The 22,062-nt window shown below is 33.7% G+C and overlaps 1 protein-coding gene across 6 annotated transcripts in view; it reads right to left on the reverse strand.

Moving 5' to 3' along the window:
* Nucleotides 1-22,062, reverse strand: part of SCN2A (sodium voltage-gated channel alpha subunit 2) — a 150,935-nt gene that overhangs the window by 112,950 nt on the left and 15,923 nt on the right. For 3 of the 6 annotated variants that reach the window (XM_031960548.1, XM_031960552.1, XM_031960550.1), the window contains 2 exons: nt 2,671-2,989; nt 1,187-1,305 (listed from right to left, as the gene is read on the reverse strand). In XM_031960548.1, coding sequence (XP_031816408.1) covers nt 1,187-1,305; nt 2,671-2,937 — 386 coding nt within the window. In that variant the 5' untranslated portion in view covers nt 2,938-2,989. Of the gene's footprint in view, nt 1-1,186; nt 1,306-2,670; nt 2,990-4,322; nt 4,448-4,771; nt 4,888-22,062 lie in introns of those variants that run through there. The other 3 variants (XM_031960549.1, XM_003763912.2, XM_031960551.1) reach the window with 2 other exon arrangements.

Below are 22,062 nucleotides of genomic sequence, written 5' to 3' on the forward strand. Positions count from 1 at the left end.
ACTACTTCTCTCAATTCTGATACTTAAAGGTTATTTTCTTATATAGGTATCCCTAAATTCAAACTGAAACTGAACCAGATATAGGTATATGATATATACTGGCTAGCTATATCCTGGGCTCCAAGACTCAAACCTTTTCACTTCTCTCTCTCCTAGCTTTCTAGATGTGGATTATTATACAATTGCTTTCTCAGCCTCTTTTACCCTGACTTTCTAAAGCTCTCTAATTCTAAGTTAAATCCTTCTCAGGACCTATTTCCAATATTTTGCCCTAAAGACCAGTTTTCTCTTTCTCTGTTTGATCTGCTCAGGTTGGATTGAGGAGAAATATAAGAGGCTATAAGGGAATTAAGTTCCAAGAAAAACTTTTTCTATGAAAGCAATTAATCTCTTTAGGAGTAGACAGGACTGAAAGATAATGAAGACGGAGTCTTAGTAAATTTAAGAAGCCAAAAAGAGTTTTCACTGAAAATATAAATTGAAAACTATTCAAAAGTTAATGCATATATATGTATATATATATACATACAAATACCTACCTATATTTAATATATATATATATATATGTACATGGCTTGAGTATATATCCAGTAGAATTCATGCAACATCTTTAAATGCTGAATTGAAAAGCAGTCAAAAGTGAATTTATTAAAATCAAATTGTGAAATTATTAGATTATGGTGAATGAAATACACAGAATATTAGTATCTTATAATGAAAACAATTTCCAAGAGATATTTAGTAATAATTCCTTGGCTTCATCTTTCTATAAAAAGGTCATTCAAATTAGATCAAAATATAAAAAGTATGAGATTCAAATTATTTTTTCCAGTAAGTAAATTAATCAAAGTAAATGGAGCTTAAAATTTACTTGATATTATAAATATTATTATACTATTTTATTATATTAGTATGTTATATTATTTTAAGTTAGAAGCATAATATGGAAAGAAAGAAATTAAGAAGTGACAAGAAAAACAGATTTTTTTTTTAAAAAGGGAAAAAAAAACAAGAAGTACAAGAGTGATAATTAAGATTGACTTGGGAAAGAAGAAAAATTAGAAGAAAAGTAGTTTACTTACCTCTAGAGTACAGAAACACCCTTCACATTGGTTTTGAAATGAAATATACAAAAAATAAACCCCAAATAGCAAATAATATGGAACAACAACTTAAAAAAGGATATGAATGTACCAAAATCTTAATAGCTATTTTTCTAATAGGGTTGAAAGGAGTTAAAATGTACAGGGCAGATGTGGCACTGAATCGGAAGATTGCCTTCCCTTTATTCAATACTATAAAAGTCTGGAAAAAAAAAAAAGAAACATGTAAAATAGAGTTGAGAACATACAGTAATAGGATTAAAATATAGTTTGCATTACTTTTTCCTTAGCACTAATTAGTATATTAAATTAACCAGACTAAGCATTCAAAAGGGGAAAAAAAGCAAGTTATCTGGAAATGTGCTCATTTTGATATTATTCCATTCAATCTCAATAAAATGCAATAATGTATTAACTCTTACAGCATAATTAATCTAACATGTATATCTGTTACTTGTTTCCTAGGTAACTATATAAGCTTCTCCTTTACTAGATAGGTACAGTTAAAAAATTTAATATAATGACTTAAAATTGTTAAATTCAAAAAAGTAACTCGGGATAAAGAAAATCTAAGTTTTATAATATTTACAAGATAAATTGTCAATTTACTTTATCATTCAGGTGAGATGTAGTTTTAATCATATCTTTAATAAAACAAAAATTTCTTTACTATGATCTTTAGCATTTCCCAAGTATATTCCTTCTTACCTTTATCTTCTATTCTAGAATTTTCCCCTCATTTTTCAAATTCTTTGTTATATATTTTTCTTTTTTGATAATTTCTAAATAATATATTTTATATATTATATAAAATAAAAAGAAATAACTTAGATAATCAAATTTGCTGAATATTAAGGCATATGTGATACAGATACTATTTGTAGTAAGATATTTTGATATTTGCAAATGGTAGCATCATGGAATTCCCTTAATTTCATAAGAAGTTGAATATAGTTAGTGTTTATTTCATTGAGCAAATATTTCTTCTTATTGACTCTAAATTTCCTAAATACTTGGTGATGCATTTGTCCCACTCAATGTAGGATTCAAGGTGGTAAATAATTATTTGCCTAGAAACTTGCTTCTCCAATGGTGCCTATTCATTTTGAGGTAATGGTATACTGATAAATGTTTATCAACTGACTCTCTGAAAAAAAAAATTTAAATGTACACACAGCACACTTTAAATTTAAAGTACATCATTAATGTTTTCTTCATTACTTTTTTTAGTTTAGGTAATCAACCAAACAATAAATCATGTCACACCATTTGCCAATTTCTAAGATATAAATGCTCACACTGAAAATTCAATATTTGGCTCTCTTAAACTGGTATGAGCTGGTTCCAGCATAGGCTTGGATATAGATTAGTTCCAAGGGTTCTAGGTTCAACTTAATCCATCCCAAATACTCCAAACATATTTGATTTAGTTCATGATTGAATTCACCTGGCATCTTAGTGATGTTTAATATATGTCATTATATGGTTCTGGCTTCATGAGACTCAACTTAGGTCTTCTTACTTTAATATGAGTTTAATAGTAAAGGAAATTATATTAATGACTCACTTTTTTATTGATATAGTATGGATCCAGGTCCTCCAAGGGCTCTGACACCATTCCGGGTGGAATGTCTCCATAAATAAATGGGAGGGATTTTCCTGCTTCCAAATCACTATTTGCTTTGGGGCCATTTTCATCATCCTCATCCTTTCGTCCTTGTTTGGATTTTGTAGCTTTTTCTTCTGCAATGCGTTGCTCAATAGCAGCAAGGGATTCCCTGGTGAAGTAGCGAAAGCTGTCAGGTCCTGGTGGTACCAGCACTGATTGTGCCATCTTTTCATCCTGCACCTTTTAATTACCGTTTAGCTTCTTGCATAAGAAAGTGCTATGGAAACATGAGAGGACAAAAAGGCAATGAGTATTAAGATAAATGACAAACACAATAATGAGATGTTACTTAAAACTTTTACATGAGGAGCAGGGACAAAATATGCAAGCCAAGATATATAGCTCTGTCAATATCTATATATAAACATAAAAAAACAAAAGCAATATTTGGCATTCAGGGAATAGCAATTTATTTTATTTTTCCTCCCTAGATAAGTAGGTCTTTCTTCAATATATTATATTATGTGGAAGGTGTAGATGAAGTAATCTAAGTTTCAAGTAACTGCTACTAAAAGAAAAAATGTATAATCTAGAGCTCTGAAATGAATGTTTGATGGTTTCTCCTTGCTGTTCTACTTGTGTGAATATTTTTGGCAGCCATCTTTTAGCAGACTGTCTGAAACAATTGGAAAACAGAGTGGGAGGGAGAGAGGGAGAAGAGAGCGTGTCATATTGAATATCATAAAAAAGGAAGCACAAAGGATTTCCAAAGATGGGGAGATCTTTCTCTTTATCCACCACTACCTCCAAAGACTTTCTAATGAATCAATACACCTGTTAAAGAGGAAATACAGGTAAAAGCTTGCTTCATTACCTGCCTGTGTTGCTTGTGAACAAGTTATTGGAGATGCAGGGGAAGCCCTATCTTTTTTTATAGAGCTGCTCAGGAAGCTCCACAGGCAGGGTCATGGCTCTTGCCAAATTGAACAGGAAGTCATTAACATCAGGGATCTGTAGCTGGACCTCCTGATTTAGCAACCTGCTGCTGGCTAACATTATTGCTTTGGAAATTAATCATTCTACAGCAGTTTAGGAAACTGTCAGAAATATTTCATTTTCTTAAAAAGTACCCATTTTGCAATAAGTTAAAAATACCATCTAAGTAGCTTCCATTTAAGAATTTTAATTTGGTTTAAAAAAATTGAAGCTAAAAGAAAAAGCAAGAAAAACCCACCCATCATCCCATAGAGGAGACTGTCACGTCATAGATTCAGCTACACAGAGGTTTTGATCATATCCTCCTGGTACATAAGTGCAGCTCTCATCAAAACATGGCAAATCTATCACCAAAATGCTTCACTGAATGAGCATTATCAAGAATTTACTGTATTTAGAACTGAAGGACAACGTAAATCTGAACTCTTGAATGCAACCTTTAAGACCTGACACTTTCCTTCAAATACCTTTTAAACACTACATCACAATATGAGATCTATTATTTGATCGCAATGTGAAATAATCATAATTTCACCCCTACAGAATGAGCCAGATAAACTGTAAAAATAGATCATAGGGCTGTTTCCTCAGTATTTCCTCTGAAGTATACCCACCGGACTTCTCTGGAAGCAGCGCAGCTGCAATGAGTACATGTTATCAGAGAATCTTCTAATGAACTGATGCTTCCATAGACTCATTAATCTTCCACCTTTATCTCCTCAGACAGGTACATGCCTACCTGTAAGTATGTAGGTACATATGTGTACAAATATATAGAAGTATATACACATACATATACCTATATTTCATATCAATTATAGACATTACATATATGCATGAAAATGATCCCTGCACTCCTGATGGGCATCTGAAAATATCCTAACATCATATTCTTGGATGCTCTAATAAGGCATGATTTAAAAAAAAATGAAATCTAGCAGCCACAAAAGGGTTAATTATGAGAATGAACTGGTCCCACTGCAGAATCTCTATGGATTTGACTGTTGTCAAGAGCAGAATCATAGAAAACAAGTAGAGAAATAATATTAAAAAGTATTATTACCCCCTGAAGAATCTTTCATCCAATGATTTTGGCATTGGTAGGCTCACACCAAAAAGACTGCAGCTAAAATTCCATCATGCTTTATTAAAAAAAAAAAAAAAATTAGGGGGGTGGTAGTGGTGTAACTCCTTGGAAGGACCACACCTAACTTCCTGTAAAAGGATTCTGGTTATTGAAGGAAAAACAGGCATTTCCTGCGTGAGGGAACTACAAAATGATGTTATTATATCTACCACTAGAGGGCACAGAATTGTGATCAATGCTGCTTTACTTTTCAACACTTGAACAGAAATATAAAGGCCAGATAATAAATTTGGCATTACATATTAACAAATGATACTGCACACACTCAGTACCCTAGACAGCCAGGAAACATAAAAATGCAAATAAAAAGGGGAAAGAGCATCTGCCAGAGGAATCAAAACATTTATAAACTCATTTAAATTCATGAAAATCTTACGTAGGAATCTTACATTTGCTGGAGTCTAATTCATATTTGTTCTTTAAGAGTTAATTTATCTAATATGTTATTAATGGCCATTATCATTATTGTGCAATGCAGTTTTACATTCTGTCTATTAATGTAGCAGTTTCTCCCTGGCTTGAAACATTTAAAATGCTAGAAATAACCAAAAAGTAGCTGGAAAAGCCAGTGAGAGCTCTGGTTCTCCTGTAAACATGTGACTGTGTGTCAGCCTTGAGAAAAAGCATTTACTCATATAACAAGAACTGAAAATCCAGTTCAAATGACAATTGGACCTCAGATCCAATAAATATCAGAAAACAACTCTTAAAAAAAAGAAATGTAACACTCTGTCCACTTGTTATTCTCTCTGCTTTTTTTGTAACAATTTGTTTTTAATAGGAAGATAGGGATGTAGGAGATATACTATAGACAGATCTTCTTAAGAATGCTGAAATATCTAGAAATGAAGTATCTACCATCAAAATAAACCTCCTTAGAAATTCTGAAGAATATTTAAACTAATCCCCTCCTAAAGCACATATCAGACTCTCTAAATATTTGACACTTCACCTTTCAAAAACCCAGTTTCTCCATCAGTAAAATGAAGCTTTTCTGTCTCAGAATCCAGAGGAATTTAAATGTAATACAATCTATTTGTAAAAAACTTCTAAGTTATTTTTTAAATAGAGAAACCAATAGATGATTACATAATTTGCAAAAATATCCCCGCTGTACAAAATACTTTACCATAATTTTATTGTCTGTTTTTAACTAGTATAGTCTAAATGATTAAACTTACATTCAACTTTTTCTCAAATATATCCAAAATGCAAAATAAAACACAATATTTTAATTTAGAATATACCTTAAATATGTGCACATGCACATATATATAGAGAGAAATATTTATTTGTGTGTATTATATCTATCTATCTATCTATATATCACAAGGATAACAGGATAGCTGATAGATGTCTTTCTACACAGAAATTCATGTTATGTCTCAAAACCACCATGTAAACCTCCTATCTAACCAATTGGGTGGATCACCTAAAGCAAATGTATGAAGGATGTAGGTTAGAGTTGCACATGATATGCACATGATGAACAGCAAACTACATGTGTAAGACCATAATTCTAATGAATTGGCAATTAATCAATAAAAATTTGCTAAGCACTTATATACCAGGTTATACACTAAATCTTGGGAATATATCAATTAATAAATCAATCAATAAACCTTTATTAAGTGCCCACTCTGTGCCAGGCACTGTGTGAAAAGCTGGGGGTATAAAAACATGAAAAAGATAATTCTTGCATTCATAGAGTTTACATTCTAATGGGGCAAACAGTAAACAAACAAATATATAGAAAGTAATCTATATAGGACATATAGGAAATAACAGAGAGAAGGCATTAGAATTAAGAGAGGTTGGGAAAGGCATCCTGAGAAAGATTTGATTTTTGTGGTGATTTTTTAAAGATCAATAGTTGGAGCAGAGGATGGAGAGCATTCCAAGAACAGGAAACACCCAAAGAAAATGCTTGAAGGCAAGAGATGGAGTATATGTATGTTTGAGGAAAAGCCAAGAGGCTAATTGTTTCTGGATCAAAGAGTATATATTGGGGAATAAAGTATAAGAAGACTAGAAAGATCAGATGGGGCAAGTATAAAAGGATTTGAATGTCAAATAGAGCATTTTGCATTTGATCCTGGAGATAATTTATATTACTCCTAAACCCTAAAGATTCAACTAAAATAAAACAATAACTTCACCAAAGTGGCAGGATATGAAACCCACATAAAGCATCAACATTTCTGCATATTATCCATAAAACCCAGCAGGAAGAGAAATAAAATTTTCATTCAAAATAATGAAATAATATATAAAACATTTAGGCATTTATTTACCAAGACACATAGGAACTCTATGAACATAATACAAAAACTCTTTGAGGGAATACAGATCTAAATTATTGAAGAAATATTAACATTTTTAGTTAATCTCTGATATTACTAATCATTACTTTCTAGAGATAGAAAAAAATTTTTAAAAATTCATTAGGAACCAAAGCCCAATACTTTGAAGGGAGATCATGGGAAAAAAAGTGAAATGAAGAGGTCATAGCTGTAGCAGTTATCAAACTATATTACAAAGCAGTAATCAAAACTATTTGATTTCAGCTAATAAAAGTTGATTAGTGGAATAGTTTAGGGACACAATAAGCAAATACATAGACTAGAATAATGTCAGATAAACCAAATATCCCAGCTACTGTGTTTAAAATAATTTTAAAAATTATCTTTTCCTTTCACTAATTTTCTTCTAGTTAAAAAAAGAAAAAAGGAAGGAAGGAAGGAAAGAAAGAAAAAAAAGAAGGAAGGAAGGAAAGAAAGAAAGAAAGAAAAAGAAAGGAAGGAAGGAAGGAAGGAAGGAAGGAAGGAAGGAAGGAAGGAAGAAAGAAAGAAAGAAAGAAACAAAGAAAGAAACAAAGAAAGAAAGAAAGACTCATAGTTTCATAGAATGGCAAAACAAATTCTCACATTAGCTATGTCTGAAAATATGTCTCTTCATTTTAAAGTCCTCACATCTCTGTCAGAAAGATGTACAATCTTTTATCTTCATTCTGATCAATACAATAAGGACAGATAAATACTTTCTATATTTTATAATTGTGCTCTTTCTGCTCACTGAGATCTGCATCAGTTCACCAAAGTCTTCCCAATTTTCTCTGAAATTATCCATTCCATTCAGCATAGAGGTGCAAAAATTCGGGGAACTGCTGTGTGCAACCATAGTATTTTTCTCTTTACTTCTAGGAAGCATTGCTCTTCAATGGGGAACTTCTCTCTCCACCCTACCTCCACTTTCCAGCTTCCTTTTATGCTTATCTTTTATGTGCCATCTTCCTATTTTATATCGGAAGTTCCTGAGGGTCAAGAATTGCTTTTCTTGCTATTTAATATTTGTATTCCTAGCATTTAGCACATAGTAGAAGCTTAATAAATGCTGTCCCCAAGGACTTATTAAGCTTCTACTATGCACTAAGTGTTGTGCTAATTACTGAACATACATAAAAAAGGCAAAAATGGATGCTTCCAATCTAACAGTCAGACAACCTAGCTTCAAATTCTTGCTCTGTCCTTTAGTGCCTTTGTGATCTTAAGCAACCCACTTAACTTCTCTTGATCTCAATTTTCTTACCTATAAAATAAGGACTAGATAACCTCAAAGATCCCTTCCACCTCTAAATATATGATCTCTTAACAGTACAAAACAACAATTACTCATTTTTTATGTATTTTAAAATTTTAAGATTTATTTGTTGCTGTAAAAATTGTGATAATTTTTAAAAATTGAACTAAGAAGAATATCTGCAATAGATGGTTTTATAAAAAGTGAGGAGGCAACATTTTTTTTAAAGGGGAGGGGATATTGTTATTTAATGACCTTAAATTTTTCTTGATGAAACAAAGACCCATCTTTCTGGGTTTTGTCAATTTTTTTTTGCCTTTTTTTTTTTGAGAGGCAATTGAGGTTAAGTGACTTGCCCAGGATCACACAGTTAATAAGTGTTAAGTGTCTAAGGCCAAATTTGAATTCAGGTCTTCCTGACTCTAGGGCAAGTACACTATCCACTCTGCCAACTGGCTACCCCTTAAAACCCTTCTTTTTTTAAAACATGATCTTCTTGTGATGAGATGTGACTGTGAGTCATGAAAGATCACATTGCTGAATAATTAAAAATGAAGGCAACAACAAGAGAAGTAGTGTAAATGATGCTAACAAAGAACTATATGACTATAGAAAGTGGTACCATCATATGGCATGTGCAAAGAATGATAGGCAATCCATGTGCTTTGCTGGTATCTGCAAAATATCTAGAGAACCAGAAGAAAACTCTCAGCACATGGAGGATTTGTAGAAGAATAGGGAAAAGAATTGCATAATATATGAAGGTTGTGATTTGCACTGAAGGAAGGAATACTTATATTGATTAGATGATAGAGCCCTCAGAAGTCCTTAAATCCAGAAGTAAATAAAATCTCATGGTAAAGCAAAGTCTCAAAGGCTGTGGTAGAAAATTAATACACAGAGGCTCAATTTCAAAGCTTGTCCAGGTCATATCGTACTTTGTTCTAACTTAGTTTCTTGCTACATTTATAACAAAAGTTTTGTGGATGATACAAAGCATAAGAAGTAGCTCCTCATCTCAAAGAGCTTACATCTAGTTGAGTAAATGAGATATATACATTTGAAAAGATAACAATTTAAGAGCTACAGTAATGATATGAGAAGGCAACACATCAGCAGAAGGAAGGAAGCAGAGAGAGTGGGAAGGTGTCTGAAGAGAAAATAGGAACTGACACTACCAGCATCAACCAGGCCTGCCATCTGGCTTCCTCTGAGGTTTTTTCATTGTCCCCCTGGGTTGTGCTTTGCAGGGAAAAAATTTCAAGTGGGACTTACAAATGACAAGATCCTGGAACACAGCAATTCTACCAAGAATAAGGGAATTGCATGGTGTCATTGCAGTGACACTCTGCTAAGGTAATCAAGTATGGAGACAATAGACAAGAGCAGGACACTCTGTCAGAGATGCATGGTGAAACAAGACAGGATGGGCCAAGAGACAGAGAGAGCAACAGAGAGAAAAAGAAATATGTCATACTTGTGAATCAATGGGAAGGATGACATCTAAGTACTATAAAGACACACATTTATATAATTTGTTTAAGTTTACCAAGAGCTTTACTCAACCATTCTGTGAGACAAAGGCTTACTATAGCAAGACTATACTGAGTTCAGAGAAATCAATATGATTGTTCAGAGTCAGTACTCAAACCTAGGTTTCTCCTGAGTCCAAATCCAAATCTTTCCATAATAACATGCTGCTTCTCTAAATGACTAAAGGGAGCACTTTTTGAGGAAAAACCTCTTCTGGAGACAAATTTCACCTTTTGGGGATCTCAGCAGCAGTCATGGTCTCAATTAGTATTACTAGGCAGAAGACTCCAAAGCCTACATAACCCACTTGCCTTTCTCCTAAATTTCAATCCAAAATTCTCACTGTCTGTTGGATATTTAACTGTCCCATATCGTGTTGTTGATGAGTGCTGTCTGATTTTTCACAACCACATGGACCATACTTTCCTAGGATTTTTTTTTTGGCATAGATACTAGAATGGTTGGCCATTTCCGAGGGAAACAAGTTAAGTGACTTGCTAAGTGTCATGTAGCTCCTAAAGATTTGAAGCCATATTTGAACTCAGTTTCTTGATTCTAGGACCAGTGTTATAGTCACTGAGCTACCTAGCTGCCTCTTAATGTCCCATAAGGATCTTAAATCCTACATGTCCAAAACTCCATGTCACTTTTTTCCTTCCTGACACCTCCATTTTTGAGGAAGGACACAGATTGTCAATCATTCCTTCTCTGCACTTCATAAACATGAACACATGGTGCCATCCTTTCCACACCTCCTGCTTTTTGTTGTCTTCCTCCATTAAAATACAAGATCCTTGAGAGCAAGGATTTGTCTCTTTTTGCTTGTATATGTATCCATAGTACTTTGAGTAGTGCCTCACAAATCATTTTGTTTAACAAATGCTTGACTTGATTTAACTTCTTCCAATATTATACCCCTTTTCCTAACTTCTCAATTTTTTTCTAGGATGTCAGAAATGTAAATAACAGTGAGCTGGCAGGGTTCACTAATCCTGCAAGTGAAGGGTTTATCCTGTAAAAGGTCATAAAGAAGAAGACATTTCGGGTGCTGAACACAAAATACTGTTGAGTACCCTGAAATATAATGATGAAATCACAAATAATAAGGGTTCCAAAGGTCAAGAAGTCAGTGTCAGTGATAGAGGTTTGGATGAAACCTTGATCCTATAATAGAATATTTAAAATAGAGCCTTAAATCAACATAAAATACATAACACAAGGCATAGCTCCTTGTGAAATTCTAAAGGTATTTTTCACTGACTTGAAGTAATCATTGCAAACCTATTAGAAGAAGGATAAGTAGAAGTTTGAACTCTACATTAATTGATATTATTGGGTTCCAACATTTATTGTGCAATATAAAATTTCATTATTTTCCAAATCACCCTAGTTTTAAAATGAGGAATTTTTCTTAATTATTTGGTCCCTTAATAGCTATATAATAGGACTAATATCTAATAGTTTCTCCACCATGAATTGGGTCCAGCTACTCCTTTTCTTTTGAGGCAGAGATTAATTTTCTCTAAAAAGGAACGCAAAACAGTGTGAGACCCAATTGGTTCATGTGTTCTTAATGATCACAGTTGATCCACAACTTGGGTACGATGAACCTATGAATGGAAAAAGACTTTGTTTCTGTTTTTCTTCTTTTACACTCTGAGAAATAGATTTAGAAGGTTGTTGCTATTCTGTCCTGCTAAAAGTGATCTCAAACTGTGAAGTTTGAGCCCCAATGACCTTGGAGGAGGAATTGTGTAATGAGCCAGTCTGCTCTATAAGAACTAAGCTGAGCTGTGAACCTAATTACTTTTCCTTCTCCAGAGTCTAAAGTGTTGCATAGCATTAGGAGAGGAAATTTGTATGTTTTATACCTTTGGAAGGAAATATTTATTTTTAAAAGCTCATCTGACGATGAATAAATGGAATTGGATTTCAGGGGGTTTCCTTTACGCTTGAGGAAATACCATCATGGGGCTGGAGTCATTTGTAGAGTGCCTAGATAAAACTAATCCCCTAAAGGGTGATGAAAAATCTGGGGAAGAAGTGAAATGTAATCTACATAGCCTTAAGACAATGATGGTTGTGGTAGTCAATGTAATATTTTATATATAAATACACACTGATAGAGGAGAGAGGGAAGGGGGGAGAAATGAGGGAGAAAAAGGCAGGGAGGAGGAGAGGGAAAGAAAGAGAGAAAAAGAAGGGGAGGGAAGGAAAGAGAAAGGAGGGAGAAAGAGAGGAGGGGGGAGAGAGAGAGTGAAAGAGAGAGAGAGGGAAGGGGGATGGGAAAAGGAGGAAAAAAGAGAGAGAAAGGGAGAGGGAGAGAGAGAAAGGGGGAGGGAGGAAAGAGAAGAGAGAGAGGGAGACAAAGAGGAGAAAGAAAGAGGGGGAGGGGAAGGGGATAAGGAGAAGGGGAGAGAAAGAGAAGGTAATGGGGAAGAAAACACACATGAAAACTTTGTGCAAATATTTCTATGCAGCTTATGTATTTCTATGTGGCTTATAGATAAGCAACAAAACTCTGATATTCAATGAAGTTCTAATCAAGGAGGTAGGATTTGTTATGTTATATTTGGTTAAACTGATAGGAGCTGGGTATATTTCATTCTGTCAGCTCATATTTATTAAGGATTTGTGCTAAGTGCTGGGGATACAAAAAAAAAGAGCTGAAGAGTGAAGCATGAACCTTTCTCAGCACCTTTTCTGGTGACTCATGATAAAAGTCATGATCAAAATTTATTGAGCCAATAAATCTGACTAAGGTATAGGGTTTGTGTAAAATAATAATGGCAAAGTTAGAAGAGTTGGAGTTATTACACATCATGACAAAAGTCTAAGATTTATCCTCTCTACTAATGATTTCTAAATCTTATATGCATCCTACCTCTCCACCCTACCCCTACCCTCAGTTTGTTTTAAAAAAAATTGTCTTTCCACTTTAGAATTTAATTTATTTTTTTTCAGTTAATGAAAATTGAATTTTTAACCTCTCCCCCACTGGAAAAAAAAGAAAGAAAATAAAACACTAGGAAGGCAGCTAGATGGCACTTACTAGCTGTATGACCCTAGGCACTTTGCCTAGTTTTCTAATCTGTAAAAGGTACTGAAATTGGAAATGGAAAAACAATCCAGTAACTCTGCCAAGAAAGAGAAACTGATCATTACAGAAATTGAGCCAGGTTCAACTGATCCCAGAACCCTACTGTGAGATAAAAACTTAATCACTGATTGTTATGCCACAGTTCTCTTTAACTGTTCTGACTTGGTTTCCCCTGAACTAGTTTCCTTTGTCTCAGTTTCCTTAGCTGTTCTGTTAAATCCCCTTAGTAGTAAAAACCCACTCTAGTCCATTAAGACTGGGGACCATTTACTCTAAGGTTATATATTGCTAGCAAGATAAACAAGAGAGCAGAACTCCTGACCCTCCCCTGTCCTCAAGAATTTACAATACCCCTCTAAAATATTCCAAGATACCTCACTGACATCTTTATCTCTAGGTATTCAGACATCCTGTCTCTGGGCTTTTAGGAGTTATGGGCTCCCCCCCAACCTGACAGAAGCCTTCCCGCTTTTTTGGGGGGGAAGGTCTTTGTCTCTAGGGTTATTTAAAGGAAGAGGCCGCTCTTATTCGGGGCTGCTTCATTCCTTGAGATGACAGCCCTGGGACCAACATGGATTCCTTGGTCCCAGTATATCTTTATCTCTGTCTGACTGGATAATTTGAGATGAGAGTCCTGTCCAGTCAATTATACTCTCCAATTAATAAACTATTGAAAACTCTCTAATCTCTCTCCTGCCTCAGTTTCTCCGGCATTACATGATAACTTCAAATCATTACCTATAACCAAAAGTGTGCTGGTAAGTGTTTAATAATCTTTCGGGGGGGGGGAGAAATATATGCATGACAGTTTTAGGTTTAAATCTACATTATTAGCATTTTTCTTTCTTAAATATCTACTTTCTTAAGTATTACTTTCTTAAATATCTACAATTTCAAAATCAATAGAGATCAAGCTCTAATTTGAAATGTTTGCTGATTTCAAAGGTGTAAAATGCTCATGCTAAAAATTTAACAATCAGCTCTTTCAAGCTGGTTAAGAACTGACTCCAGCATACCCTGGCTATAACTCTTCTGGTATTATTACAATTTTAAAAAATTATCAGGCTTTTTAAAAGTCCAGCTTATTATATAGAACTCATCAAAATGAATGTTGAGAAATAGAGAAGATATAACACTTTTAACTTCCAACTAAAATTATTTAACTTTAAATCTATACATTTGAGATCCAAGTTCATCAAGAAGCTAGCTAACACATCTGGCTAACACATCTTTTTTTCTGAACCTACAAAGACTATTGATGATAGTAATTCAAGACTTCACATGAACACCTTAAAATTTCATCTTGTTTTCACCAACCATAGTAAACAATTCCTGCTTTGCATCCACTGCCATTTAGAATGGATTAGCTGTTTTAGTCTTGACTTTACTATGTTTTGTTTCAGTTTTTGTGTTTATTGAACAATGTGAAATACATACATACATATATATATATATATATATATATATATATGCAGTTGTACTTGAAAATATCCAGTAATTTTTATTACAGCTTCACTGTCATTTCTCTACCTCATCCCTGGGAAGGGATTTTATACTCTCTTCCAGAGGACATACTCCAATTTGGAGGAGAAAAAAAAACCTGTTCTTGAAAAAATATTAGTCATGTCACTGTGATGCTGAAGAGTAAAACTGTGACATTGGTGTGGGATGATGAGGGCTGGAGGCACAAGACATTCAAACCTTGTCCCTCTTTTAGTACTGTGAGTTATGTGAACTGTGTAAGGTTAATGGAAAAGAGTATTATTGCTTGTTGGTAATCCTGAAATGTGTATGCATTCTATGGGGACTCTAAACAACAGACTGAAATGATGAGTCTGGGAGGGGTTATGTAGGAAGAGAGAGAAATAATTCTGAATGTTAAACCCTTTAATAAATAAATGTTAATCTAAATTAATCTTTCCTATTTAGTCCCAGTTTACCTTTTTAGTATTATTATACCTAAAGTACTTTATAGTCCAATCAAACTAGATATCTTTTTGTTCCTCACACTCCAACAAAAGGCACAACTAAATATCCAAACGAATAGGAAATTAAGCAGAACTGAGTAAATAAACAGGGAGAGATCTATAGTGAAAGCTTTGGGCAGGACTGAAATCAGAGACAATACATGGATTTTTGCATTGTGGAAAGTGAATACCCCAAAATATTATCTCTTCTGTGAAACAGTTATGTTTACTGGATGTTGTGGCCTGTCATTGATGGTTGTATTGTATATCTTTTAATTAGAAAAAAAAAAGTTCTTAAAAAAGAAAAAAAAAGAACTCCTCTGATAGGATGGCTACCTTCATCAAATTTATAAGTAATTAATTACTAATAAGAAATTATATCTAAGTCTACCTATGCCTTAGAAGACATACAAAGATTTTGAATCATAAAATGAGTACATAAACTTAAAAAATTTAAATTGCATTTATACCATCTTTAGCTTATTTTTTAAACTTCTATTTTGTGTATGCTGTATTTTGCACATTGTACATAACACTTGATGCAGATATTAAAGTACTAGTTGTTGTTGTTGAGTCCTTTTAGTTGTGTCCCAATGTGTGTGACTCCATTTGGGGTTTTGTTGGCAAAGATACTGACGCGGTTTGCCATTTCTTTCTCTAGCTCATTTTATAGATGAGGAAATCAAGGCAGACAGGGTTAAGTGACTTACTAAGAGTTTGACAGCTAATAAATGATTGAGGCTAGATTTGCTCTTAGGGTCTCCTGATTCCAGGGCCAACCTATCCACTGTATCATCTGGCTGTCTATAGAACACTGGTACCTGTAACTAATAAATAAATGTATATTCACATTATTGAAACTGTGTTTGGTTTTTTCTTAATTGATTGGGTATAGGTATCAAAAAAGTTTGAGGGCTATTGTTATAGAATAGAATGCAATAAATTGAGCTCTACTTTCAGTGTCAGTTTTTCATATATTTGAAAACAGCTATCTGACCATCTTTCATTGCTTCTTCTCTAGGCCAAACCCTCAATTTCTTTAGTCTCTATTTATACAATAAAGTTTTCAGAATCCTTAGCACCCTTAATATTTTACTTTGGAAAACTTTAATTTATAAAGGTCCCTAATAAAAAGCAGCAAACAGAACTAGATACGTGCTTCATACAATATATTGCAATTAACCCATATGTTCTCCAACCTGTCATTGTACACTTGACTTTTTGTTAAAGCCTAAATTTAGGACTATAGATCAATCAAATAATAAATTTTTATTAATCCCTTATTTTATTACAGGAACTGTGCTAAATTATTTTTAAAAAGGAAGAGCAAAAATACTACCTGTTCTCAAGAAAGTTATATTTGAAAAGGAGAGAGAATATATACATAAAGTGGTACATTCAAGATACATACAGAGGAGACAGAAGTTGATCTTACTTGGGAAGACACTAATGGAGGAAAAAGGATCAGGAAAGTCTCCTGAAATGGATAGGATTTACGCTGACAAGTCAAGGATTTTATATGTATCCTTATTAATTTTCATCTTTTGTTCTAAGTTTATAATTTCAATTTAATGAGAACTTTTTCAAACATGATTCATATTTTGTTCAGTCATAGATATTTTGTCCAGATTCGTGTTAACTGAGACTTAATTTGCATGTCTTCTTTGTCTTTTTCTGTATCTCTGGTAAAAATTTTAACAGAATATAGTAGAAGATTGAGCTCTTCCACAAATCACAACAGACCAACTTTTAGGTTGATATGAATTTGTCAACATTCTTTGGGCATGGCTGTTCAATCAGAACTTTGCCTAAATGTTCTCCTACAAACCACATTCTTTCACCTTGTTCACAGAGTTATTAGGAGGAAACATTCTGAAATTAAAATTCATTTAATATCCCTTAACCTATTAATTTGCCATTTAAAAAGGCAATCAGTTTCACTTATAAATGAAAAATCAGTACCAAGTCTATCTTAAGTTGGTGAAAGTCAAGGACATTAATTTAGGAGGTTAGTTCCTATTTAATCAATAACAAAATATACTTGTTCCCTCTCAATTTATTTTTTTTCTATTATCATCACTTTTGTACAAAAGAACAAAGAGGTCATTTCACTTTTTACTTTTTCTTTTCTTTCTTTCTTTCTTTTTTTTTTTTTTTTTGAGATTCTGGGATGCAACACTTGTGCCTTTTTATGCCCCTTCTTGCACTCTCTGGATTGGCCAAATTGTCTTTTTTGCTATTCTTCTCACATGCAAGTATATCTTCCATCTCCCCTTTTGAACTTTCCATCCCAGTGACTAGAGTATATTCCTTTCTCAATTCTGCCTCTTAGAAATCACTATTTCTTCTAGACTCGTCTTAAGCACCAACTTTTACACAAAATCTCACAATGTCATTCATTAGTTAAAGACAAAAATAAGGTCCACTTTCCTCATGAACAAAGTTATACTTAATCCTCTTCTGCCACCCCTCCCACATATACACTAACCCCAGTCTTTACTTATCTCCCACAAAATTTAGCTATCTTGAGTTGTTTGTTTATTACTACATATTTGGGCAGTAAAAAAAAAAAAAGAATTTCTCTCATGTTCTCATGCACCACCTAAAAATTAACTTCTATGGGAAAGCACGAGTTAGTTGGTATAAAAGACATCCCAGTATTAAATACCCTCATGCTCTAATCATCTATTACCAAAGTTATGGAAGTGCCCAAGATTCATACCATATAGCAAGCATCACTTGGCTGTAGTATGCAAAATACAGAATTGTACCTACTCCCAGGAGTAGTGAGTTTGGAGACTTTATTTGTTCTTTAAAGTTATTTGAACCTTTGAAGGGGCATACAGTTTATATATATATATATATATATATATATATATATATATATATGCTGAAAGACAAAGTTACAGGCTCACGAAGCCTCTGGAATCATATTAAGGATCTCTGAACCATATGACCAATAGGAAGAACATGTCATTAATTTCAGAGACACATAAGCAAGTCTAATTCACAGAATCACAGCATCCACAGTCTAGAGCTAGAAGGGAGCCTCAGAGGCTATCTATTTTACAGCTGATAAAACTACTTCCTCATCCGTAAAATGAGACCCTGTAAATGTAGCCTTTCTCATTTTATAGATGATGAAAACTGAGATCCAGAATTTAATTGGAATCATATGGAAATTTTAAATTAGTTATTTTATTTTTATATCTAAAATTATAAGTAAAGAAATGAAATGGACTTACTCACTACATTTATTCATTTTCACTGAGTATTTGAATTGAATGGGAAGAAAACAGATTGAATATGACTACCCTAACTGAGAATGAATATGTGTTCAGGAACTAATCACAACTGAAACTTCATGTATCTGATCTACATGACGACACAAACAAATACACCCACTTGTGAAATTTAATGGCCTTTTCAGGCTAATTAATTTCTTGAATGGCTGCCCCTTTTCTTTTCAAAAGTCTCTTAACTGATCTTCATGTTTCTCATTTATCTTCTTTCTGATTCATCCTTCACTACTGGAATAATTTTCATAAATTTCATAAGGAACTTCTTTGATAAGATTCCTCAGAATGTTCTACTGTTTCCCTACTGCCTATTAAATAAATCTGGTATTCAAGGTCCTCCATTTATTCTACTTCATGTACTCTACAGTCCCCCCCCCCGCAAATGAATTTGCTACTACTCTCAGTTCCAAATTTTTATCTTGTCCTCTTTGATCTCCATGATTTTGCTCAAGCCATCTCTCATTCTTGTAAGAGTTCTTTACTCTATCCCATCCCTGTCCATATTCTTTCCTTCAAGATCTAACTCAGAGACTTTTTACCCTCAGAAAGCTTCCCCAGACTCATACTTAAGGTAAAAATAAACATTTCCTCAAACTTTCCATAGAACTTTGTTAGGTTCTCTCATTTTTTACAGACTGAAACTCATTGATGACAGTACATTGTACCTACACTCTTGAGCATAGGACAAGAAGGAAGGAATGAAGGGAGAAAGAAAGAAAAGAAGGAAGAAAATGTAGTTTTATTAAGTGCTTAGTAAATGCCAAGCACTATGTTAAATGCTTCACAAATATTTTATTATTTAATCCTTAAATGGGAGGTAGATGCTATTATCCTTATTTTACAATTGTGGAAATTGAGGCAGGCAGAGGTAAAGTGAATTACCCAAGCTCTCACAACTAGTAAATGTCTGAAGCTGAATTTGAACTCAAGTTTTCCTGACTCCAGACTACCCCTGTGTGCCCCCTAGCTATCTCAATATATCAACTAGATGCACACTTTTTTTTTCCCAGCAAAAGTCTTGTCAATTTTGTACTGTGGAAGATTAAGGAGGACTGGGACAGGGTTTTTTTTTAACCAAAGATGGGAGCTGAGCTGAAACTTAAAGGAAGCCAGGAATTCATGAGGCACAAAAAAGAGAAAATATTCCAAGCATAGAGAATGGCCAATGCAAAATTCCAGGGGTTGGGAAATGTAATGGCAAATGCAAGGAAAAGCAAGAGAATTGTATCACTGGATTGCAGTAGAAGGGTTAAGGTATAAGAGGACTGGAAAGATAGGAAGGGGCTAGGTTATAAAGAACTTTGAAGGCCAAATAGAAGATTCCATATTTTATAATGAAGATAATAAGAGCCACGGGAAACTTTTGAATACAATGGTGATATGTTCAAATACACATTTTTAGAAGACCCATTTGAAAGCTGGGTGGAAGATGAATTGGAGTGAGAAGAAAAGAGACTAACCATCAGGCTACTGATGTATTTCAGGTGATGGGAATAATACCAGGGTGGTGATGGTGTCAGAAGAAAGAAGGCAGTCTATCCAAGAGGTGTACAGCTCATGGTAATAGACGGGATATGGGAGGGGTAAGAGAGAATTACACAGGTTGTGAGTGTGGGTGACTGGGAAGATTTATGAACACTTATCCTTTTTTTTTTTTTTAATTTAATAGCCTTTTATTTACAGGATATATACATGGGTAACTTTACAGCATTAACAATTGCCAAACCTCTTGTTCCAATTTTTCACCTCTTACCCCCCCACCCCCTCCCCTAGATGGCAGGATGACCAGTAGATGTTAAATATATTAAAATATAACTTAGATACACAATAAGTATACATGACCAAAACATTATTTTGCTGTACAAAAAGAATCAGACTCTGAATTATTGTACAATTAGCTTGTGAAGGAAATCAAAAATGCATGTGTGCATAAATATAGGGATTGGGAATTTAATGTAATGGTTTTTAGTCATCTCCCAGAGTTGTTTTTCTGGGCATAGCTAGTTCAGTTCATTACTGCTCCATTAGAAATGATTTGGTTGATCTCGTTGCTGAGGATGGCCTGATCCACCAGAACTGGTCATCATCTAGTATTGTTGTTGAAGTATATAATGATCTCCTGGTCCTGCTCATTTCACTCAGCATCAATGAACACTTATCCTATGTGAGTTCTTCTATATATATATATGTATATACACATATGTATATACATATATATCTATGGCTGGAAATAGATAGATAGATATACACCTGTATACATGGGAGTTATTTGAAATGATCATTAAACTTATGGTGATGAGAGTTGATAAACTTTTTGAAAGAATAGACAGTTAAAATAGAGGAAATCATTGTTCAGTTGTTTTTCAGTTATGTCTGACTTTTTGTGACTCCATTTGGTATTTTCTTGGCAGAGATACTGGAGTGGTATACTATTTCTTTTCCAGCTCATTTTGTAGATAAAGAAACTGAGGCAAACAGGGTTAAGTGACTTATCCATGGTCACACAGCTAGAAGTGTCACCTAGCTGCCCCCATTCAAATCAAGGTAAGGAAAAATTCGTATTTATTTTTAGGAAAATTATTATAGATGCAGAAATAAGTTATAGAATGATGAATTAACTTTTCCAAATTAACTTCATATCTGTTAATTATCCTTTCTGGCAGAAAGACCATTTTTCTTATACTTAAAAACAAAAGCTTTCAAATTGCTTTAGAAATACTGATAAACAGTATTCCTAGCAGTTTCTGAAATCCCAGAGTTAATTTAATTATGATATGATCTCTGCAAAGTACCTAGAGTATTTAAAGTCCTTTGAGCTCTGTATGTGTCAGTATTCCAAAAAATTTTTAAAGGAATTCAGTTAGCATTATAAAACCTTTCTCTTCTACAAGTCTGATTCATGCCCTTCATATATTAACACTTTCACAAGCCTAAATACTGAGTGAACAATTAAACTCAAAGCAGGTGGAATTGCGGTGGGCATTTTGGGAGACTGAATCACCTAAATAAAAAAAAGAGGATGTGTGTAAAATGGTTCATTCCAAAAAGCACTTCTTAAAGTAACAGCAAATATTAAATGGGACACAACATGGTAAAATTGTTTGCTACTCTATTCAAATGGATTATTATATCCTTAGGATTGTGCATGTGTCATGGAAAATTGTATATCCAAAGTTGAAAATTATCTGAATAAAGTACAAGTCAATTTTATGCTTTCAACGTGGGGCACAGGGAAAAAGAATTTATTATACTATAAAGATACAATAGGATAAAGAAATACATTCTGTTGTAAAGCAATATGTATTATGTTAAAAAATGAAAGCAATACAATTAGGGTTGAGATAAGGGACTTTTTTTTTTTTCTGAGAAGCAACTTGGGTATCCATGCAGAGTATCCTCTTAATTGCTCTTGGGAAATCGGCAGTAGATTTGATTCTAATACTTAGCCTCCAGCCTATAGCTGGTCCTTTTCTAAATGGCCAAAGTCTCAAACAATGGGAGGATTTAGCTGATTTTCAAAAAAGAGAAAGGAAGAAAAAACTCTTATGATTAGGTAAGGTTAATTGCCATGTTCAACTATTCTAAAGTATTTATATTATATATACAAAACTGAGACAATTGGTATAGCAGGAACTGTACAGGTTATGTTTTTGAGAGAATATAAATTGAAGTTCAAGTTTTGCTACTTACTAGCTGCCTGATTCTGTTGCAAGTTTTTTTCAAGTCTCT

The sequence above is a fragment of the Sarcophilus harrisii genome, chromosome 3 (assembly GCF_902635505.1).
Source record: "Sarcophilus harrisii chromosome 3, mSarHar1.11, whole genome shotgun sequence".
Lineage (NCBI taxonomy): Eukaryota > Metazoa > Chordata > Mammalia > Dasyuromorphia > Dasyuridae > Sarcophilus > Sarcophilus harrisii.